We start from the raw sequence: 22,712 nt of genomic DNA on the forward strand, positions 1-22,712 counted from the left end.
GCTCACAGAGTTTGCCATGGGGCCTGTTACTGTGTGTGTGCTCGGTCCCGCAGTGCTAACCAGAGTTTGGAGCCAGCACGGCAAGAAAGGCAGAAAAAAATTGCTTCGTTGAATGAAAAGCTCAAGAGCTACGAGGACCAAGAAGATTTTCTGGGGCAGGAGATGGAGCGCTTCCGGCAGACTATAGAGAAAGACAAGGAGGAACGGTCCCGAATCAAGTACGGGACTCCCCGGGGGCGGGCACCCTTTCTGCTTCAGCCACTCTGCCCTCCTGGGGTCCCTGGCGGCCTCTTCCTCTGGAGCTCACCCCAACTCTAGAGGCCATAAGGCATTGGACAGATGGAACCCCATGGGCCCTCAGACCCTGTGAGGTTGTATAGCTGGGCCCCCAGACAGGTGGTCCCCGGCTCCCCCAGGGGAGGCAGGTCTCCTGCCATGGGCAAGTCTCACGTTTTGTCCCTTTTGTTAGGCAAGAGGAGTCGGATGTGGTGCAGACCCTGAACACCAAGCGCAGGCACCTGCACCAGCTGAAGGAGACCAGGACCAACCGACTCAAGCAGTTTGGCTCTCAAGTGCCAGCCCTCCTGGAGGCCATCGAGGACGCTTACCGCAAGGGCCAGTTCACCCGCAAGCCCGTGGGCCCACTGGGTAGGCCTTGGGCCGAGTCTGGGCTGGGCCCTGTGTATGGGGATGAGTGGGGGGCAGCGGACCCTCCCCTGTATCAGTCGTGGGGAGGGACAACATCCTCCATGGGGCTCCGATGTCAGGGGCTCTCAGGGAGGCTCCCACCCGGATATGGTGCCCTCAGATGGGGGCCCCGGCCACTGATCAGGCTCCTCTCTCCCCAGGAGCCTGTATTCGCCTGCGCGACCCCGAGCTCGCCTTGGCCATCGAGTGCTGCCTCAAGGGCCTCATTTTTGCCTTTTGCTGCCACAACTACAAGGATGAGCGGGTCCTCCAGGGACTGATGAAGAAGCTTTATCCTCCGAACGCCTCCCGGCCCCAGATCATCGTCTCGGAGTTTCGCAACGAAGTGTACGATGTCAGCCGCAGGTGAGGCTCCTCCCCGTGGGAGGCCGGAGGCATGCTGCTGCTCCTCGTGCAGTCCCTGACCCAGCGCCTGCCTCCAGCGTCGTCATAAGGGTCAGAGGAGCCAGGTGGTTGGTCATTGTCCTTGGTGCCCAGGGAGCGCCCGGGGGCAGCGAGCTCCAGCCTCCGCCCCAGGCCCGGCCCCCAAGGTCCCTGGGAACATTGGGGGGATCATCTCTGTTCTTCAGTGAGATCTTGAGGCTATTCTGACCCCCTCCCACCTTGCTTTAATTCTCCATAGAACAGTCTTTTGGGCAGGTGGGCGTGGGGCATTTGAGCAGCATGGCCAGCCATAGAGCTTGAGGACTTGGTAAGGAGGGTTTCAGTGGCCACTACCTGACCCTGCCACGTCATCTTTGGTCTTTCTGACTGTCCAAATGGAAGCAATTGGCATATTTGTGAAGTGCGTAGTGGGTGTTTAATAAAGTGCCGCTTTCCTTCTCCTCCCACCACCTGGTAAACCATGAGACCCTTGAAAGCCAGGTCCTGGCACCCAGTAGGTGTTTCGTCCATACTTGACTGACTGACTAGAATTAAAAGATCTGATTGGAAAGTCAGATGCCTGGATCTGTCCCATGATGGCTGGAGCCAGCTCCTCCCCCCAGCTGGCTGGCAGCCCTGGGTGTGTGGGGGGAACTTCTAGCCTCTTCTGTGGCCCGAAAGGGGTCTTCCCTATTCAGGGTGAGAAAGGGTCACTGAGTTTGTCGTTGTCCTCTCCTCCCAGAGCGGCCTATCACCCGGAGTTTCCCACAGTGCTCACGGCTTTGGAGATCGACAACGCGGTTGTAGCCAATAGTCTGATTGACATGAGGAGGATAGAGACCGTGCTGCTGATCAAAGTAGGACCCCTGAGAGGGGAGTGGGGGGAGGGGAGGTGACCAGGCGTGTGGGTCTGTCTGATCTGGGCTCGCTGGAGCAAGGCCAAGGCAAGTGGAGGTGGTGGCCGAGAACCCTCGCCCCTTCGACCACCAGCAGAACGGTGGCCCGTGGCCCAAGGTGAGTCGTTCTGCCCGGGACTAGAGCGAGTTTCCCAGGTGTCCTCGATCCGAGGTCCTCCAGCTGCCCCGGATCCTCGCATTGCTTGGCATGGGCAGAACTTTTGATCAAAATCATTGTTGTGATCTACTGCGCTTTCCTTACTGATATTTTATTTAAACATTTTGCATCCATATTCACCGGGGGTATTGTTCTCAACGTTTCTCTGGTTCAATATTAACACCATATTTTTCTTGTGGAGGAAGTTGGTAAGAATAGTCTTCTAAGTTTTTTCAAACAGCTCATGGAATGCCAGAGTTGTTTTTTCAGAGCTCATTTATGGTTTTTCATCTGGAATGGTCAGAGGAAAGGAGAACCACCACATACACACACACACACACACTCACACACAATTGTGCAGAAATGTTTTACCTCCCAGGAAAATCAGAGGGCGTGGGGATAGAGTGAAGTAGTGAAAAGAGGAAATTAGTACCAGGAAAAACAAACTGAAGGGAGGGTTGTGAGCCTGGGAGGATGAGGAAGTGAGAAGATCCAGCATGAGAATGGAGGAACCCCAGGGAGCCGACAGCTCAAATGTAAGGCATTGATGAGCAGGCTCACTTCTTCCCCACCTTCTTTCCATTTATGTGAAAAGGGAGGAAAATACAGAATTAGCCAGCGGGACCCTCAATATCCCTGTTCACCCATAGAAAGGAAGACAGCAAAAGGGATTGCAAAGCAGGATTAAAGAGTGTTAAAATAAGGGGCTAGAGAAAAATCACTGATGCTTCAGCTGAAGTAAAAAAGCAGGAATAGAGCCATTGATGGCAGAGGAGGCAATAGTAAAAATAGATGTTATTGCAGGAAATAACCAGGAAAACTACTTTTTGCTGAAAAGCATCAGGGATAACAAATTAGTATTAAAACCACATTTTTCATTATACTCTATATACACACATAATTTTATTATTAGATGTGTATATATAATTATGAAACAAATCAATGGAGGATCTAAAAATGTAAAGGAAGAGTTAAATGAATTATAGAAAGACAGTAGAACTATATCCTGTCTGACTTTTTCATTATACTCTATATACACACATAACTTTATTATTAGATATGTATAAGTAATTATGAAACACAAATCAATGGAGGATCTAAAAAATGTAAAAGAAGAGTCAAATGAGTTATATAAAGACAGTAGAACTATAATCCTATCTGACTTAGATAAATCTAACCAAAAATTAGTTAAGGAGCCAGATAGAATTTTAGAAAACTTATATATGATAACCCTCTTGACTACTGGATGAGAATAGAAAGATGTATACGTATTTCTCAGGGGTGCATGGCATGTTTACAAAAACTACATATTAGGGCATAAAAATCTCTTGAAAAAATATAAGCAATTCTCGCTTAACATAAGTAGACTGTTCTATAGGTTCCTGAAGCCAGAAGCAGCTAACTCCAGTACCTCAAGGAGGACCCTGGCACGAAGCTGCGCCGGTGCTGCTACTGCCACCACTTGTGTCAGGAACTGGAGCTCAGGCTAGAGTCCTGTTCTCCACCTGCTGGCGAGTCAAATTTTCATAATGGGAATTTGTGTAAAGTGAGAACTGTCTACAGAAAAACAAATATTAAATTGGCCTTTTGTAGGCCACAATCCAGCAAAAATCATTTTCATTAGAGCTGCTGAATAGTTGAATAATTGAAGACTAAAAAACTTTATCCTGAATAATTAGTGGTTAAAGAACAAATCATAGAAACAATAAATAATTTCATTAATGATGACAGACAACATGCCAGCTATTTTTGGGAGACAATCAAAGCAGTCCTTAAAGCAAAATTTATGTCTCCAACCACTTACATTAACGAAAGAGAGAGAAAAATAGATTATTGAACTGAGCAGGCAACTGAAAAAAAACCTAGATCATAAAAGCCTCAATTAAAAATGAGAATAAAATCCTGAGAAGTAAAAGTGCAAGCAAAATATCCACTTGGAAAGAAAAAAAAAACATTTCTTAAAACTAATAAAACTGGTAAAGTTTTTATTTTACAAAAGCTAAATTCACATTAAATTTAAAAAGAAATAAATTACTTTGTCCAAATATATGACAACGAAATAGATTCTGTAAATGAAATGGAGAATTGTACAAGAAATAGTGGACTCGCATAACCTGATTTCTAAAAAAGAAATTGACCATACCATAAATGAGTTATTTTTGATTCATCCACCATGGGAGCTTTCAACCAAGCCACAGGAATATTTATTCATTTGTCTCTCTGGGTCTTTGTGACCCCCTTTGGAAGTTTCCAAAGACGCTGGAGTGGTTTGCCAGTTCCTTCTCCAGTAGATTCAGGCACTTACCTTTCGAAGGTAAGTGACTTGCTCAGGGTCACATAGCCAGTAAGTCCAAGGCCAGATTGGATCCACTGAGCCCCCAGCCACCTCTGAGCCTCTGTGTATATTCGGTGGCTAAATCTGTACTTCTTCCTTCTGCCCATTTCTCGCCCTTCTCCCCTACCTGGACCTGGATGTCGCTTCTGCTGGGCCTGCCTGCCCCCAGATTCTCGCTCCCCCAGAACATCCTCAGCCTTAGGTACCCAAAGCTCACCCCTCGGATTCTGCCACTTGAGCCCCGGGACCTTCCTCTCCTGCTCTTCTGGACCTTTGACCCCCAAGGACGCCCCACTTGTCACTGGCTGCTCAGGTCACTTGCATGGGGACCGTCCTCATTTCTTGCGGGGTTCATAGTGACTTGGTCCAGATTCTCTTGACTGCTCAAATCGGTGTCTCCAGCCCTGGTTTCTCCCTGGACCTGTACTAGACACCCGCAGGGCATCCTTTTCCCCATACTGCCTATTTTCACAACTTTGCTGAGGGCCCTGCTCTTCCAGGTGGTAGATGGGCCCTTTGGGCCCTTGCCTCGGTCTCTCAGCCCACTTTTGATTCCCCTGGAAGCCGCCATCTTGGTTCAGCTCCTGTGGGCCCCAGGCATTCTCCAATTGTTGTCCAAAGGCAGCATGGGGCAGACCGGGGCCCTCCTCTGTCTTGTTTTCTCCCCCTCCCCACCCAGGCTGTTCTCTCCCTTCATGGATCCCCCTGCCCTCAGCCCCACAAACCAGACCCCTCTTTGTCCCTTTCCCATCCTTTGCTAAATCTGAATTTGGAGCTCCTTGGAGATGATTTGGACAACAATCTGCGGATTTGGTCTCCCTACGCTGGCGCGGTCTTCACACAGCTCCCCATTTCCCACACCTCGTGGCTCTGTCGCCATTGGCACAAGGCCCCAGCGCCTGTGGGCTTTGCCAGGTCTCCCTCAATGCTTCCCTTTCCTTGCCTGCTTTATTCTGTTTTTCTCAGTGTCCCATGCCTTACAGTCCAGCCCAAGTGGCCTTGTCTTTCCACCATTTGAAGGTCTCGTCAGGGCCGGGCCTGAAGAGGGAGGCCGGGGGGCTGCAGCCTCCATGAGGTTCTCAGCGCATGAGCCCTTCCCCACTCCCCCAGCCTTCCCCTGTCTTGTTCCTCTTGTTTCTTTTCTGACTTGGCCCCTCGGCTGTGAGGCAGACGTGGAGGTCACCCCCCCCCACCCCCCCCCCCCGGTACCAGGACCTCGCACCAAGGAGGTGTGTCTCAGTGGCCTTGGCTGCAATGTGGCTGTGTCGGAGCTGCTGTGTCTGGGATTTCTCCGGCTCCTCTGTAGGAAAATGGCCAAGGCCGTTTTCTCCCTCCCTTCCCCCTTCCATTTAATGACGTTGAATAGACTCCTTTTTTTACCGTTTTGTTTCTCAAGCGCGTGCATAGGCAGCTGTCCCCATCCACCCCACCAAACCCCACCATCCAAACTTTGTCCCCCTTCATCCCCAATCCAGTCTATGTGAAACTCGCACAGTTCTTCCACACACGCTTCCCACTTGGGCTGTGCAAGAAAAATCCAGTCAGAACAGGCTCTCAAAGCTCCAGGCCTCTGTGGGGCGTCTGTCTGGCCCCAGCCATCAGTCTGTCGTTGAAAGGTGACCCAGCTCGTGGTCTCGGCACCCACTCGTGATGCGTCACAGGGTTTAATGGAGACCGATGAGAGGAAGTCCTGGCCCCCGGAGGGAGGAGAGGTAGGATTCAGGGTTCCATTAGCTCCGGTCTTTCTCCTCCACTTCTCCGTGATCGCCAGCCCCATTCTGAGCCCTTCCATGACGTGGAGGGCCTTTTCTCCAAAACCTGTCCTGACTTTTCCCAATATAAACACCCACTTCATCGTCACCTTGGACCAAAATATGTTTCTTTTTTCTTACCAGCAAAGGGCGCGATTGAGCTTGACAGGTCAGTGTCCATTTGACCTCGGAGCACGCGGCTGTTAAATTTGCTGGGGATCATCCGCGTGTCCTTGACTTTTGACCTTTCCGTCTTTGTAAATTTTAAGCATATGGATGCGTCCACGCGTTCACAAAGCCCCTGGCCCCGTTCTACTTCGGAAGGTCCCGCTGACACCCGAGCCTGAGGGTCCTGCACTGGGCGTCCCAGGGTCTGGGGCCACATTCGCCCGGCCAGTGACAGCTATCTCCCATTCTGGGTTTCAGAGCAGCCCGCTGGCCCGCGCGGTGATGCAGTTGCAGAAACCCCCCAAGAACTGTAATGAGGCTTTCACCGCCGAAGGCGACCAGGTCTTTGAGCGACGCTACTACTCGTCGGAGCGCACGAGGCCTCGCTATCTCACGGGGGACGTCGAGAAAGAGATCAGGTGGGCAGCTGCCTGAGAAGGGGGGCTGGGGTGGGAGGGGCAGCGAGGACAAGGCCGTCACAGGCTTTTCTTTCCTCCTGCAGCCATTTGGAGAAAGAAGTGGAGAACAAAGTGGCGCAGCTGAACGTCTTCCAGCAACACGTGAGCTCCCTGGAGAGTGACCTGCGGAAGAATCAAGAGCTGGTCAGCAACCACCACCGGCACCTGAAGGAGCTCAAGGTGAGAGGCCGGCCTGAGCTCACTGAGCCAGTGTAACGGCAGGGCCTGAAACGGCCTTCCTGAGAGGGGGCGTCTGGGGAATCCAGGGGTGGAGGAGGGGCAGACCCTGCTGGGAAAGGAGGCTGCGGGGAGGGGGAGACTGTGAGCTTCCAAAAGGGACCTAAAAAGCCTGAATGTTTCTTTCAGATTAAAATAAAAAAGATCCTTCTAGAAATCAAAGATCTCGAGAATGAAGAAGAAAACCAGTCTGTGGACATCTCGACTCTGGTGAGGAGGCCTGGCTTCTTTGGGCCCCCCCTCCCCTTCCCCCTGGGGCCCAGGGCTCCCTCTGGCCACGGTGATGGAGCTCTTAATACCGAGCTCACGGGCTGCCCTCCAGGTGGCATCTGTTGAGCCGTGGCCCTGACTCGGCCCCCTCGGGGCCTCCTTTGCCCCCTGTGTGGGATGGGCCGGCCCAGGAGCCTTGGGGCTGCTGGCCCTCCAGCTCTCCACCTGCCTGCCTTGGCTCTGACTCCTCTGCCTTGTGGGGAAGGGCCCTTCTCTTCCCTCAGCCCCGTCCCTTTGCTCCCATGGCCCTTCCTCTTGGGTGACCGGTGCCCTGTTTCTTGGGTTCTCGTTGGGAACAGGAGGAGGAAGACGAAGAAATTAAAAAGCAGATGAAGAAAGTGGAGGAAGAGATGAAGGTTCGGAAGGAGGAGCTGGACAGCTTGAGGAAGCAGCGTTCGGAGGCCGAGCAAACGTACGAAGAGTTCAAGCTGAAGATCCACCAGGTCTCAGAGTTGGCGGAGCCTGTGAAGGTCGGTGCTGGGGCCCTCCGTCCACTGTGTGCGCCCCAACTGGGGAGCGGGGGGCCTCCAGCTGGGAGCGGGGGGGCCCAAGGGGAAGCACGCCGCCCGGGTCAGCGGCCAGGCTTGGCGCCCAGAGCCCTGGGGCCCAGACCAGGTGTGCTCTGCAGGACCCTGCCCAGGACACCACTGAGCTCTGGCCCCAAGCCCCAAAAGGGGGTGGGAAGGTGACCAGGCCCTCAGGTAACCCTGGCAGGGGTGGACGGAGAGGGGACAGAGTTGGGGCCACCTCCCGCTTGGCGTGATTTTCCTTCAGCCGCCATTTCTTCTTGCCCTCTCTGTGCCCGGTCCCGGCTGGGATTCAAGGGGCAGGCCAAGAAAGGGGGAGATGTGGAATGGGACACGGGCCAGGGAGGCCTGATAGACCAGGGGTTCTGGGATTCACCCCAAGTCTGAGCGTCACAGCCGAGGCCGCTGGGTCCCATGAGCCCCAGAGTCCTCCAGGCCTGGAAATTCTGGACCTGCCGAGGCCAGGAGAGCGGGGGGGAAGGGGGGGGGGTCTCCTCCCTGACCCAGCTTGGCCCATACCGAGCTCGCCCGCCTTCCAGGCTCCTCGGAGGCTGATGGGCTCCAGCAGAGGCTGTGGGTTCCCCCCTCCCAGGACCTCACTCGTTCCCCCTCCCCAGGAGGAGCTGAATCAGGCTTACGCCGAGGTGGACACCCAGAAGCGCTCCCTGCGCCACTACGAGGAGAAGCTCCGGCAGCACACAGACACGCTCACGGCGAAGAAGGACGAGCTGTCCCAGACGGAGAAGGAGCACCAGGTACCTGCCGCGGCTCCGGGGAGGATGGGGCCTGGTGGGGGGAGGGAGGCTGCCCTCGTGGGGCTTGTGCCCCCTGTGATGCAGCCAGGCCCAAGTCGGTTGGCCATATGTACTTCACAAGTGCCAGCTGTGTGCCTGGCACCGTGCCAAGTGCTGGGACCACAGATCCCTGCACCGAGCTGGGGCACGGTGCGGAGAGGCCCAGAAAATGGGGGGCGGCCTCCCCTGAAGTGGGGGCCCTGCCCGCCAGGACCCTGGCTGTGTCTGAAGCGGGTTCCGGGGAAGGTGCGAGTAAGTCGGACGTCCCCGGTTGCAGGAGAAGAGCGCTCTGGCCAGGAAGATCTGCCCGGAACGGATCGAGGTGAAGAAGAGCCCCTCTGTGCTGGACCGGGAGATCACCCGGCTCCGGCAGAAGATCCAGTCGGAGAGCAACAGTCACGGTGACCGGGAGGAGATCATCAGGTAGGGGGTGCCCTGCGCCGCGCCGAGGGCTCCCTCCGGGGATGGCAGGAGTCTTCGGGGGCCGGCTCGGCGCTTCCCCACGTGGCTCCTTCGGGGAAGTGACTCCTTTCCTTTCTCTTGCCTCATATTTGAGAGAATAATTCTTTACTGGGATGGCCGCGGCCCCAACCGGGCTCAGTCTTATTCAGGCTTAGTCAGGAGGAATGGGCAGCCATTCTGGTGGCATTCCCTGGGTGGGGGAGCAGCGACCTCTAGGGGACCCGGGTCTCTCAGTAGTTCTCCGGGCCTGTGGCTGCTCTGCTCTTGTCAGCATTGTGAGGTGACCGTCCTCGGCTCCATCCACACTCCTCCCCACAAGCTGGCCCGTGTCTCTGCACTGTCCCGTGGGCTCCCCCTTGGGGGACCTGGGGAAGGGTCACCACCGAGGGCAGAGGGCATGGCTGTCCATCACAGAGTGGGCAGTGCGGGCTTCTCCTCTGGGATTCAGCCGTCCCTTGCCATCTGTGGGCCCTCTGCCAATCCAGAAACCCACGTGCTGCTGGCTCCTTCGCTGGTGGAGGGGCTTCCTGATGGTCTGGGGAGGAGCTGGGCACAAGCCTTTGTCCCCAGGTTTCCCCATGAGACCAGTGAACAAATGGTTGGGCTCCTTCCATGTCCCTGATCAGCTCCGAGGGCTCTGCAGACGCTCCAGGCTCTTGGTGTCCCAGCTCTGCCTACAACGGGGCCCAGAAGGCGAGCCTAGGGTCTGACTTAGGGAACCAGGCCCCAAGGCAGAAGGGAGCCAGGGCCAGGCCCCGGCCAGCGGAGCCTGCTCCATTTTGTTGCTCGTCTGTGCCTTGGCAGAAAGGCTAGCCCCACATCCAGAAAGGGCAGCCCCTCGCAGCCTCCAGGTTGGCTGTGATGGACAGGGAAAGGGGGGACAAGCCTCGGCTCCACAACAGTCACAGCCCCCCAGACCTGGAATCGGCACGTGGGCAACTGGCAGGGGGCTCAGCCTGAGCAAAACCCAGATGACACGTCGCCCTGTACCCGTGTTTGTGCCAAGGGTGAGGGGCACCTTCCCCTGCAGAAGCAGCGTGTCCATCAATGGCTTGACCAGCCAGGACGTCCCGTGGGCTGCCCAGAGAAGAGCATTAGAAGCCCCTGACACCCCCTGCCCAGAGCAGAAAGCTCAGGGAGAGCCGCAGAGGAAGGAGCTGGGCCGCTCGGGTGGGGTCACGGGGGCATTTTGTGGCAACAGAAACAGCCACAAGAGTGGGGTCCTTGTGTTCTGTCCCCGTCCTCCTCCCCACCCCCAGCCCCTTCTTTGGATCTTGGTTCTCTGAAACGTTTGTCCTGCTGGCTAGTGCTCGCCGCTGCCTTGTTTGCTTTTTAATGACTCTTGTTTTGTCTTGGGCACTGGGCACTAGAGAGTGGGGACTGGGAGGGCCGGGAGGCTTGGCGTGGGCCCTTCCCCCTGGAGAGCGGGACCTGACCTTGGCAGCCCCCAGCCCGGTGCAGATCACCTTTCCCTCAGAACGAACCCTCTGCCCCCCCTGCAGGCAGTACAAAGAGGCCAAGGAGACCTACCAGGATCTCGACGGCAAAGTCAAGAGCCTCAAGAGGTTTATCAAGTTACTGGATGAGATCATGACTCAGAGGTACAAGACCTACCAGCAGTTCCGCAGGTGAGCAGCCCCCGCCTCGCCCTGGAGCACGTGCCCAGTCCCCATTGCTGCTGCCCAGGCACGGGCGGGCCTCTGGCAGTTAGTGAGAAAGACCTCCCTTTACAAGGGAGGAGCCGGGCTCAGCAGCAGACCTGCTATGGTAATTAAATTCAGGGGCCTCCAAGTGGTCTGGGCCGTCCCTTCTACCTTAGCCCTGAGAAGTGTCCCTTAAACGTTTGCTTCAGCACCTGGGTCATACTTTGGGGTGAGGGCACCAAGAGAAGGAAGCTCTGGGGTCAATGTCCAGGTTCCCCTGGGCCTGCGGAGAAAATGGGACATCATAAGAGCCAGCACAGGTGTTGTCGGGGCCCACCCCGGACATCTGGCCACTGAAAGGGCATCAAAGGGAGGGGGATGGCCACAGGGACTGACCCCCAGAGGAAGGAGGGAGGCCTTGATGAGACAGAATGGAAAGGAGCCTTGGGGTTCGTTGCCAGGGACTTGGGTAGAGCCCAGAGTCTGTCAGGTGCTGTCTCCGTGACCGATCTAAGACTTAATCCTTATCCCTATTAAAATCCAATTTGACTCCAATGAAAATAAAAACAAGAAAAACTGTCATCAGAAGTCTTGTTTGCCCTTCTGGCCCCGGCTCTCCCCATCTGTGTCCAAGAATTAGAGACTCCAGTGGTGGGCCTGAGGGCCAGACCATGTGACTTGGAACCTATCTGTCCCTTGACAGATAGATGCATTTATTTTAATCCTGGAACGAAGTTAAGAAATTAGTGAAAGTATGTTTAGTGGTACACAATGAGGAAATTTAAATTAGAAAATTGTAGGAATAATTATTGGATGTTGAGCGATTTCTTTCCCTTACCTGTCAAGGATGCTGTTGTTTCCCATGGGAACGCTCACAGTTTTGACATGTTAACAGTACATAGTCAAGGATTTAGGGGTCTGAAGTGACAGCTGGTAGAAGACAACTCGGTTTCGGGACAGTTAGAAAGACTGGACAAAATCCAAACGTTCTGAGGAATTAAAAAAAAAACATAAAATGGCAAGTATGAGCATGAGGACTTTTCTAAAAATATGTCCTGGGAATTTAGGGTGCGGTATTCTGTTTCTTTTTCTCGACAATATTAATTTTCCAACTATGTGTAAAGGTGGTTTTGAGTTCCAGATTTTTTTCTCCCTCCCTTATCTCCCCCCTTCTCTAAGACAGCAAGCAGTCTGCTGTAGGTTATACATGTACAGTCATTTTAAACATATTTCCATATTTGTAATGTTGTGAAAGAAAAATCAGAATCCAAGCGAAAAACTATGAGAAAGAAAAAGAAAACAGATCAAAAAAAAAAAAAGGGGGGAAATAATACACTTCGATCTGCATTCAGTCTCCTCCATCCCAAGTCTATCAGAATTGTCTTGGATCACGTCATTGCCGAGATGAGCCGGGCCCCTCACATTTGATCATCGCATAATCTTGGTGCTGTGTACAATGTTGTCTTGGTCCTGCTCACTTCACTCTACATCAGTTCATGTAAGTCTTTCCAGGCTTTTCTGAAATCATGGTGCTGATCATGTCCTATAGAACAGTCATATTCCACTACATTCATACACCATAACTTATTCAGCCATTCCCCAACTGACGGGCATCTCCTCCTCAGTTTGTTTCTGGGCTGCTACAAACATTTTTGCACATATGGGTCCTTTTCCCTCTTTTTTGATCTCTTTGGGATATAGGCCCAGCAGAGTGACTACTGGATCAAATATTATGCACAGTTTGATACCCCTTTGGGCATAGCTCCCGATTGCTCTCCAGAATAATTGGTTCATGTTACAGCTCCACCAACAATGTATTAGTTTCCTAGTTTTCCCACATCTCTTCCAATATTTATCGTTTTCTTTTCCTGTCATTTTAACCAATCTGAGAAGTGTGAGGTTGTACTTTATAGAGTTGTTTTAATTTGTATTTCTCTAATCAAGTGATTTAGAGCACTTTTTCATATAACTATAAATGGCTTTAATTTCATCATCTGAAAATTATTCATATCCTTTGACCACTCATCAATTGGGGAATGACTGGAATTATAAATTTGACTCCTTTTCTTATACACTTTAGAAATGAAGCCTTTGATAGAAACACAGACTATAAATTTTTTTTCCCCAGCTTTCTGCTTCCTTTTTAATCTTGGCTGCATTGGGTTTGTTTGTACAAAAACTTTTTAACTTCATGTGATCAAAATTATCCGTTTTGAATTTCCTATGTTCTCCATTTCTTGTTGGGTCATAAATTCATCCTTTGTCCAAAGATCTGATTGTTCTCCTAATTTACGTGTAGTGTCACACTCTTTATGTATAAATCATGAACTCATTTCAACCTTATCTTGGCATAGCGGTGAGATGTTGGTCAGTGCCTCATTTCTGCCAGACTGTTTTCCAGCATTCACGGCAATTTTTGTTAAAGCGAGTTCTTATCCCAGAAGCTGGAGTTTTGGGTTTATCCAACACTAGATTACTATAGTCACTGACTATTGTGTCATGTGTAGCTAACCTATTCCACTGACCCACTACTCCATTTCTTAGCCAGCACCAAATGGTTTTAATGACCGCTGCTTTATAATAGAGTTTTAGGTCTGGTATGACTAGGCCGGCATCCTTTGTGTTATTTTTCATGAATTTCCTTGGTATTCTTGACTTTTGTTCTTTTGGATGATTTTGTAATTATTTTTTCTAGCTCCATAAAGTAATTTCTTGGCAGTTTGAGTGGTATGGCTCTGAATAAGCAGATTAATGTAGGTAAATTATCGTTTTTATCATATTCGCTCAGCCTACCCATGAGCATTTGATGTTCTTCCGGTTAATTAGATCTGACTTTATTTGTATGGAAAGTGTTTTGTAGTTTTGCTCATATAGTTCCTGATTTTCCCTTGGCAGATAGATTCCCAAATATTTTATACTATTGACAGTTATTTTGAATGGAATTCTTTGTATCTCTTGCTGCTGGACTTTGTTGGTGATGTATAAAATGCTGAGGATTTCTGTGGATTTATTTTGTATCCTGCAACTTTGCTAAAGTCGTGGATTGTCTCTAGTAGTTTTTTAGTTGATTCTCTAAGTGTACCATCATATCCTCTGCAAAGGGTAAGAATTGGGTTTCCTCATGACCTATTCTTAATTCCTTGAGTTTCTTTCTCTTCTCTTGTTGCTTAAAGCGAACGTTTCTAATACAATATTGAACAGTCCGTGTTGTCTCTTGTACGAATGGTGGCTTCTGTCCCCTTCAGGTGTCTCACCCTGCGGTGCAAGTTGTACTTCGACAACCTGCTCTCCCAGCGGGCCTACTCCGGCAAGATGCTCTTTGACCATAAGAACGAGACCCTGGCCATCACAGTAAGTCCCAGGGCCAGTGCCCGTGGATGGGCGTCCTCCCTTGGTGCACAGGGAACCTGGCCCCTAGGGGTTCTCCGGGGCTGATTCCGTGACAGCCTTCCCCAGGCCACTTGTAAAGCCCGTGGGTCCTTGGGGGAGTCACTGGGTGGTGTGACTGTAGCACGGGGAAAATGTCGTCTTCCAGTTGGGATGCCGATGGCACGATGACAAAAGCCGAGCTCTGCTTGGGCAGGGCCAGGCTGGTGCCAGCTTCCTGGTGGTGAGATTGCCCCGGGAGGCCTGCCTGGCCACTAAGGACGCCCACTAGGCTCCCCTCAGACTAGACAGAAGGAGCCACCGCCTCCAGGGAGATCCAGGGATCACCCAACAGTGCTCATTTGAGCCAAACTCATGATTTGTCTGTCCAGAGGCAAGCAGCTAGGCCTGGAATCGGCAATACCTACATTCAAATGCAGCTTCAGACCCTTGGTAGCCCTCTGGGCAAGTCACCCTCCATCTGCCTTGGTTTCCTTATCTGCAAAATGGGGATAATAATAACCCCCAGCTCCTATGATAGTAGTGAGGATCCAGGAAGTTTGTTTGTAAATTACTTAGCACAGAGTCTGGCACATAACAGGTGCTTCCCATCCTCCTTGTGACTTATACACCTGTGGGAGCCTTGAGTGCCAGCCCAGAGTATCTACCATAACGGGCTCTGCCACTGGCTCCTTGCAGCAGCCAGAGTTCTTGGCGCGTCTAGTGGGAGACTTTGGTGTCCCTATGTGTCCACTGAGAAGAGAGTCTGGGGCAGAGGTCCAGGCCTCCAGCCTGGATGCACCCTTGGCGAGGGCTCGCCCAAGCGTCCCACAGAAGCCTGCGTGCCCTTCAGATCCCGGCCCTAACTGCTCCTGGGCACATCCCCACCCCCCTCTGGTGCCCTGACAGGACAAATCCCTGGACATAGGCCTCCGGCTTCCCTGCCAGTTCCGGGAGACAATGCTGGCTTTGGAGGGCCCTGCCCAGGCCTCTCTCTGTAGTGCAAAGAGCCCAGGTGTCCAAGGACCCAGATGTAGTCACCCCAGGCCAGCCTCACCTCTCTGAGACCCCTGCCGGCCCTGGGGCCGAGGGGGACTGACCCCTGGGGAGCCATGGTGCCCTTCAGCTTGTCCCAAGGGTGTCCTCATCCTCCAAGCAGAAATGAGAAGCCCCAAGATAGCTGAGTGTGAGAGGCCTGTTTGCTGTTTAGTTGAGGTATGGGTTCTAACCTCAACACTCCTCCTTCCCAGTGTGAGCAAGGCGCTTCCTCTGCTCACCGCCACGTGTTTATGGGTAGGCCGGTCTCCTGGTCCTGGGAGGCCTGCCGCAGCCCGTCCCTCTGCCTGCTCAGTAGAGGTTCCTTTCTCCCTTCTGCCCAAGGTCCAGCCGGGAGAGGGGAGCCAGGCCGCCTTCAGTGACATGCGCTCCCTTTCCGGGGGGGAGCGCTCCTTCTCCACTGTCTGCTTCATTCTGTCCCTGTGGTCCATCGCGGAGTCGCCCTTCCGGTGCCTGGACGAGTTTGACGTCTACATGGTACGGCCGGCTCGGGGCCCCTCCTTGTGCTTTGTCCACTTAGATGGGGCGTCGTTCCCTCTGGGGAAGTGGGGGCAGCTTCTGTTTGAAATCCCATCCGGTCGTGTCCTGGTCGTGCTTTGGAAAAGACAAATCGGTTAAGAGTTTTTGTGATGCTCCGAGCTGATCCGACAGCTTCTTCCCATTCCCAACCTTTGTCTTGGCGTCTGATCGCTGATGATTTCCCGACTGAGACCCTGACTTCGTTTGTTTGTAGACAGCCAGTGCCCGAGAGGAGCCCGTCCTGTGCTCCTGCTCTATGAGGGGCTGACGCTCCCTCTTTCACACAGTCAGGAGTTGCCATCACGTGGGGTGGCCCGTTTTGTGCAGGCCGGGACCGAGTGTTCGCCTGGCCCGTGGTGTGGGCAAAAAGAACACTTAAGTGGGGCGTGGGAGATGGGGGGGGGGGGGTTCGTTTGGCTTTTTTTTTTTTTAAGTTTTGCTTGAAAGAAAATCAAGATTAACTAAGAGTAACTTGTTTGGTTGTATAATTTATTTGGATTGTTCATTTATTTCCAACTTTTAAGTTTTATGGGCACACTGAGCTTCAGGAAAAGTTTCTTTAAACGTCACAAATGACTTTTAAACTGGTGAGTGACCAGTTCACATGACTGCAGATGCTCTTTATTGGACGGATTGCAGTAGAGATGGAGGAGGAGGATGGGTTTGTCCTGGTTGACGCTTGGTCTAAGATCGGTTCCCATGAGCCGCCCCGAGCCAGTCTCCAGGGTGCAGTGACTTCCTTGGGCCTGATGTTCCACACTCCGGGATCTCTCCCGTGAGCCGGGACCATGAGTCACTGAGGTCTTCCCTGTAGGACATGGTCAACAGAAGAATAGCCATGGACATGATCCTCAAGATGGCTGATTCCCAGCACTACCGCCAGTTCATCCTGCTCACTCCCCAGAATATGAGGTAACGGCAGCCGTCAGCCACCTTCCTCAGACCTCTGCTGCTCTTTGCGGGGCGAGCTCATGGCCCAGCCAGCTGGGCCTTCTCAGGGGGAAGGGAAATGCTTGGGGTGGGGCTCCTGCCATACCCCCATCAGCCTTTGGGGCAAAGCCTGGGGCCGACACCCTCTCCCCTCCCCCCCCCCATGGTCCTGGTCACAGCCTGCCGTTGGCATTTGGTCCCAATGATGTCAGCCGTGGGGGGGCTGGAGCCGGGGCCTGGGGCTGACCTCATGATGTTGTGTCTGCAGCTCTCTCCCCCCAAGTAGACTGATCAGGATACTCCGAATGCCGGACCCGGAGAGGGGCCAGCGGGCCCTGACATTCCAGCAGGCCAACAAAGAGCAGGAGGAGGACTGAAGCTGGCCCCGACTTCACGCCCCAGAGCCTGAGCATGCGCTCCGGCTCATACGGGCCCATCTCAGCGTCTCGAGTTTTTCCCTGTGCTGTGGGTGAGACTGTGCGACTTTCCGGGTTAGTGTTTGAGAATTAAGTGTTGTGGAGAAAGGCGAGAAGCCTCTTTGTTCCCCAGTAGTGGCGTGTGTAGCTCAGCCTTGGGCCAGTACCACGAGAACCCTAACCCTGCATCCTCTGAGCGCAGCCTGGCGCATGCGCCCCCCTGACAGGCCCAGATTCGAGAGCTGGGCCGACGTGTCTGCATGAGTGGTGCTCCCGAGTTTTGTGTTCCTTCTTGGTGTTGTAAGTTTCCAATAAATGTTTTAGAATGCTGCTCGTCTCCATTGATGCTCTCCCATCGGCATGGAGCGTTCCCGTGGATAGTGCAGTGATTATAGTGCAGTGGTCGACCGGTGAAGACGCAACACTGTTTTACCCACACACACTCTCACACGTTCACCCAATCACACACACACAGATACTTAACACACACAGTCACATATACACACACACAATCATTCACACACAGACAATCACACACACAAATACTTACACAGTCACATACACACACACACACATAGAAACACACAATCACTCACACACATACAATCACACACATACACACATATCCCCCTGGACATGGGAGTACAAAAGGGACAAGGGGGAGGCGTCCCAGAGGGCTGGTCACGGAACGGGAATAGTCATCAGCAAGAGAAATGAGATGTCAGGGAGGACCCTGGAGAGCAGATTGCAAAGAAACTGCCCAGAGCAAGAAGCTGTGATCGGGGCAAGAGGCAGCAGATCAGAACCCTGAAGAGGAAAGGGAGAAGGAAGTTCAGAGCCAGTGCGCGTAATCACGAGTGGAGGAAAAAGCAGACTCCCAACAGCACGGTGTTTTCTGAAGCGAGTGGGACACAAAAATCCACCGAGTTTTACAAGCTGGGCTGGAGAAAAAGTTTACACTTCACTTAAATTTTTAGAAATCAGGTGTCTTAATTATAATTTCAGAAAAAGCTGCACAGTAGGAGGAAATTACATTACGCATGAAGGCATATGATAAAGTTGATATGAGCACTGTTTAAAATGTATTTATTAATACAGGGAGATTAGAAGGAAACATGCCTACTATGTGCCAGTCACTCTATAAAGTGCTTTACAAAAATATTCTCGTTTGATCCTCATAGCAATTCCGGGAGTAAGTGCTTCCCATTTTACAGATGAAGAAGCTGGGACAGATGGAAGTTGTAACTTACCTAGAGTCACACAACTTGTACGATGCCCAATTTGAACGTAGGTCCTTCTGACTCTGCCCAGTGCTCCACTAATCACCTAGCTGCCTATTGAGAAGGAAAACACCAAGGATCTCAAAGATCATAATTTTAAAAGTTCCCTTTGTTCCAGATCTAAAACTGTATCACAAAGTGTTAAGATGATTTAATACAGGTACTTAAAAAAAGTGGAATTAATAATAGTAACTTGTACTCCACATGTACATAGAACAGAGAGTCCTTGAGAAATCCCACTGTTACTGGGCGGACGATACACGGGTTGACCAAAACTGTTAGGAGAAGCAGCTGGAACTCAGCAAAATTAGGTTTAGAATAGCTTCTCACACCATACACCAAGATAAACTCCAGATGAGCATGTAATCCAGATATAAAAGGTCACATCATGAGGCAATTTAGAGAAGCAAAGAAAAAATTGTCTTTTAGTTCTATAGGTGTTGGAAGAGTTCATGGCTAAACAAGTTGTAAAAGGGAATCATAAAATTAAATGAAGAATTTTGATTTTTTAAAATTAACATCTTTGTAAAAAAAAAAGTTCAGTGCAGTAAAACAGAAACAGAAGTAGGAAAATCTCTTTGCAGAAAGTTTCACTGATGAAGGTGGTCTATTGAAGTGTAAGACTAAAAGCTATTCCCCTAGTAGATAAAGGGTCGAAAAATGCAGTTTTCAAAGGAAAAGAATCCAAGCTATCAACAAAAAGATGCTAAAATGCTTTAAAGTAATCCTTTTTTCTTTTTTTTTTTTTTTTTTTTTTGGTTTACATTTTCTTGGCAAAGACACTGGAATAATGGGGTATTTACTTCAGCTTATTTTACAGATAGGAAACTGAGGCAAGTTGGGTTAAATGCCCCAAATCATATAGCTAGGAAGTGTCTGAAGGCACGTTTGAACTCAAGAGTGCTTGAATGCCAGTGCTCTGCCCTTTGTGCCTCCTAGCTGCCCCCAAAATGAATAATAAAGAATTACAAATGAAAGCAAAAGTGAGCTTCTACTTTGTATCCACCACACAAGCCAAGTTACAAAAATAGTAAATGACAAATGTTCCGTGTCAGAGAAAACAGGAACGTGCTACTGATGGGCTCCGAATTAGTTCAGGCTTTTGAGAAAGCGATTTGGAACTACACCCAGAAAGTTACTACAGCTCTAACCACCTAGAGGTCTATGAGACCCCTAAGCCAGAGAAAGCTTCTCTTTGGCATTCAGTCTTTCATCACCTGACCTTTCTCCCCACTTCATTCCAATAACGCTCTCCTGGCTGTTCCAGACACAAGGTAGATTCCCCATCCTTAGAATGCTCTCCCTCCTCATCTCTGCCCCTTGGCTTGATTCTTTGGCTTTTGCTAAGTCCCAGCTAAAATCCCATCTTCTACAGGAAGCCTTCCCTGACCCCTCTTAATTCTAATACTTTCCAGTAGCGATTATTTCCTCTTTTCCCTGGATATATCTTGTTTGTACGTAATTGTTTACATGTTATCTCCTCCCAAAAGACTGATCTCTTCAAAGGTTCTACTTATCTCTTGACTTTCTTTGACTTCACAGCATTTAGCACAGTAAAGGGCATATAATAGGCACTTAATGAATGCCTACTGACTGACACCTCAGAGAAAAAGGACCTATAGATTATTCCCAAAAGAAATGCATATGATGCATTTGATGGCAGCCAGAAATTGCATTATTGAGGAATGGCTAAACAAACTGTGGTAAAAGAATAGGATTGTAAAAAAAATAACGATGACGGGGAAGAGAATTCTATGGACTCGTGTAGAGCAATGTCAACAGAACTAGGAGAACAATTTATACAATGAACATCACAGTGAAAAGCAACTTTGAAAGACTCTAGAAAGAGAAAAGGAGGAAGGAAAAAATATACTTCAATCTGCACTCAAAGTTTTGTCAGTTCTATTTCGGGAGATACCATTTTTCCATCATTAGTCTTTTGGAATTGTCTTGTAGCATTATATTGATTAGAACAGCCAAGTCTGAAAACGTTGCTGTTACTGTACACGATGATCTCCTGGTTCTTTTCACTTTGCTTTGCATCACTTCATATAGATCTTGCCACGATTTTTTTCTGAACCCACCCCAGTCTTGTCATCCCCACAGCACAGTAGTAGTCCATTACAATCACAGAGCACAGCTTGCTTACTCATCCCTCAAATTATGATTCTTTGCCACCATAAAAAAGGTGCTTAAATGTTTTTGTGCATTTCATCCTTTTTCTTTGATCTCTTCTGATTTCTTTGACCTAGCAGTGGTTGGTATTGCAGGGTCAAAGGGTATGTGCAACTTTATCGCCCTTTGAGCACTATCCTCCAGGATAGTTGGATCAGTTCACAACTCCACCAACAATTCATTAGTGTACCTACTTTTCCCTCATCTACTTGGCTATCTGCTTCCATTTTATGGGAGAATTCATCCCATTCACATTCATAGCTATACCAGTTGTGTCTTTCCCTCCATCCTATTTTATCCCCTGTATGTACTTTTTTCCCTCTTTCCACCCTGTCCCTTAGTAGTGTTTTGTTTCTGACTCAACCCACCCTTAATTTACCCTCCCTTTTAGCACCCTCTCTTCTCTTACCTCTTTCTCCTAGTGTTTCTGCTCTTCTATCCAGCCCCTCCATTTACTTTCCCCTTTCTCCTCCTATTTCTTTGTACGGTAAGGTAAATTTCTGTACCCAACTGTGTATGTTATTCTCTCTTTGAGCCAAAACTTACGAGATTGAGCTTCAGACAATGCTCATCCCTTTCCCTTCTACTTTAATCACGTTTTTCGTGCCTCTTTATGTGATCTGATTTACCCTCTTTTATCTTCCCTTTCCTCTTCTCCCAAGACAGTTCTTTTCCCATTTCTTAATGTCTTTTTCTTTAATATCATCACATCAGACTGTCCTAATTTTAAAAAAAGTTCTTTAGTAACAAGAATCATTTTCCTCTGTAGGAATATAAACAGTTTAACTTTTAAATAATGTTTCTTTTCTCTTTGCTGTCTACCTTTCTATGCTTCTCTTGAGTCCTGTGTTTGTAGATCAAATTTTCTGTTTAGTTCTGGTCTTTTCTATATGATTGAAAATCTCCTACTTCATTGGAGATTCATCTCCCTTGAAAGTCTCATTGGGCTTTGCCTTCTGCAATATGATATTCCAGGCTCTCTGATCTTTTATTGTAGATACTGCCAAATCCTGACTGTGGCTCCTTGATACTTGAATTGCTTTGTTTTTGATTTTGTTTGTCCTGGCAGCTTGTAGTATTTTTAACTTGCGATTCTAGTTCTGGAGTTTTGCAACAATGTTTCTTGGAGTTTTCCTTGTGGGATTTCTTTCTAGAAGTGATCAATGGATTCTTTGAATGACCATTTTGTCCTCTGGTTCTAGTATATCAGGACAATTTTCCTTGATCTCTTGAAGAATGCTAGCCCTGCTCTTTTTTGATTGTAGTCTTTAGGTAGTCTAATAATTTTTCAGTTGTCACTCCTGGATCTATTTTCCAGGTTGGCTGTTTTTTCAATGAGGCATTTTACATTTTCTTCCATTTTCTCTCTCTTTTTTGTTTGACTCTCTTTGTTTCTGTCTCTGTCTGTCCCTGTCTTTTGTCTCTGTCTGTGTGTCTCTCTAGCTCTCTCCAGCTGTTGATGTCTCTAGAGTCATTAGTTTCCCTTGACCCAGTTCTAGTTTTTAAAGTATGATTTTCTTTAGTTAGCTTTTGTATCTTCTTTTCCATCTTTTAAAAAGTGATGTTTTCTTCCCTGGATTTTTTTTTTTTTTTTTTTTTTTTTTGCATGTGACCAATTGTGTTTTTAAGGAACTGATTTTTCAGTCAGTTTTGGTCCATTCTTTTCCAAGTTGTTGACTCCCTGTTGCACACTTCTCATTTTTCTTCTACCTCTCTTATTTGATTTTTAAAACTTTATAAGCTCTTCCAAAAAGGCTTTTTTGGACTTGAGATCAATTCATACCCTGCTGTGAAATTTCACATCTAGCAATTTTATCCTTTCCTGAATGTGTTTCAATCTTTCCTGTCGCCACAGTGGCTTTTTATGGTCAAGGTTCTTTTCTAAAGTTTCTTGCCCATTTTTCTTCTTTCTTTCTATTTTGTGGCTTTCAGAGCGAGCTCTGCTCCTGGGGTTCAGGGGATGCTGTCCCAAGGTTCTTGTGCAGCTTTGAGCACAGGGGCCCCTTGTGGTTGGTGTCTTGCTCACACAGGGGCTAACCTGACCTAGTCTTGTTTCCTGGGCTGGCAATTTGCCTTCTGCATTGGGATTGGAGGCTGCCCCATTGTCTGTTCTGATGCTGTTTTGCCCAGCCAAGACCAAGGGTCCCAGTTGCTGACCCGCTGTAATGAAAACCCTGTCACTGACTTTCCCAGACTGTCTG

The 22,712-nt window shown here is 49.8% G+C and overlaps 1 protein-coding gene across 3 annotated transcripts in view; it reads left to right on the plus strand.

Annotated features, from left to right (window-relative positions):
• The window catches only part of SMC6 (structural maintenance of chromosomes 6), a 35,641-nt gene extending 18,255 nt beyond the window's left edge, over positions 1-17,386 (plus strand). Inside the window, exons 14-28 of one of the 3 annotated variants that reach the window (XM_031949606.1) lie at positions 54-218; positions 470-648; positions 849-1,053; positions 1,814-1,928; positions 6,637-6,797; positions 6,881-7,016; positions 7,203-7,283; positions 7,643-7,813; positions 8,488-8,625; positions 8,942-9,087; positions 10,629-10,754; positions 14,015-14,120; positions 15,516-15,668; positions 16,525-16,622; positions 16,909-17,017. In XM_031949606.1, coding sequence (XP_031805466.1) covers positions 54-218; positions 470-648; positions 849-1,053; positions 1,814-1,928; positions 6,637-6,797; positions 6,881-7,016; positions 7,203-7,283; positions 7,643-7,813; positions 8,488-8,625; positions 8,942-9,087; positions 10,629-10,754; positions 14,015-14,120; positions 15,516-15,668; positions 16,525-16,622; positions 16,909-17,017 — 2,089 coding nt within the window. Of the gene's footprint in view, positions 1-53; positions 219-469; positions 649-848; positions 1,054-1,813; positions 1,929-6,636; positions 6,798-6,880; positions 7,017-7,202; positions 7,284-7,642; positions 7,814-8,487; positions 8,626-8,941; positions 9,092-10,628; positions 10,755-14,014; positions 14,121-15,515; positions 15,669-16,524; positions 16,623-16,908 lie in introns of those variants that run through there. The other 2 variants (XM_031949607.1, XM_031949608.1) reach the window with 2 other exon arrangements.
• The last annotated feature ends 5,326 nt before the right edge of the window (positions 17,387-22,712 follow it).

Source organism: Sarcophilus harrisii, chromosome 2, assembly GCF_902635505.1.
Source record: "Sarcophilus harrisii chromosome 2, mSarHar1.11, whole genome shotgun sequence".
Lineage (NCBI taxonomy): Eukaryota > Metazoa > Chordata > Mammalia > Dasyuromorphia > Dasyuridae > Sarcophilus > Sarcophilus harrisii.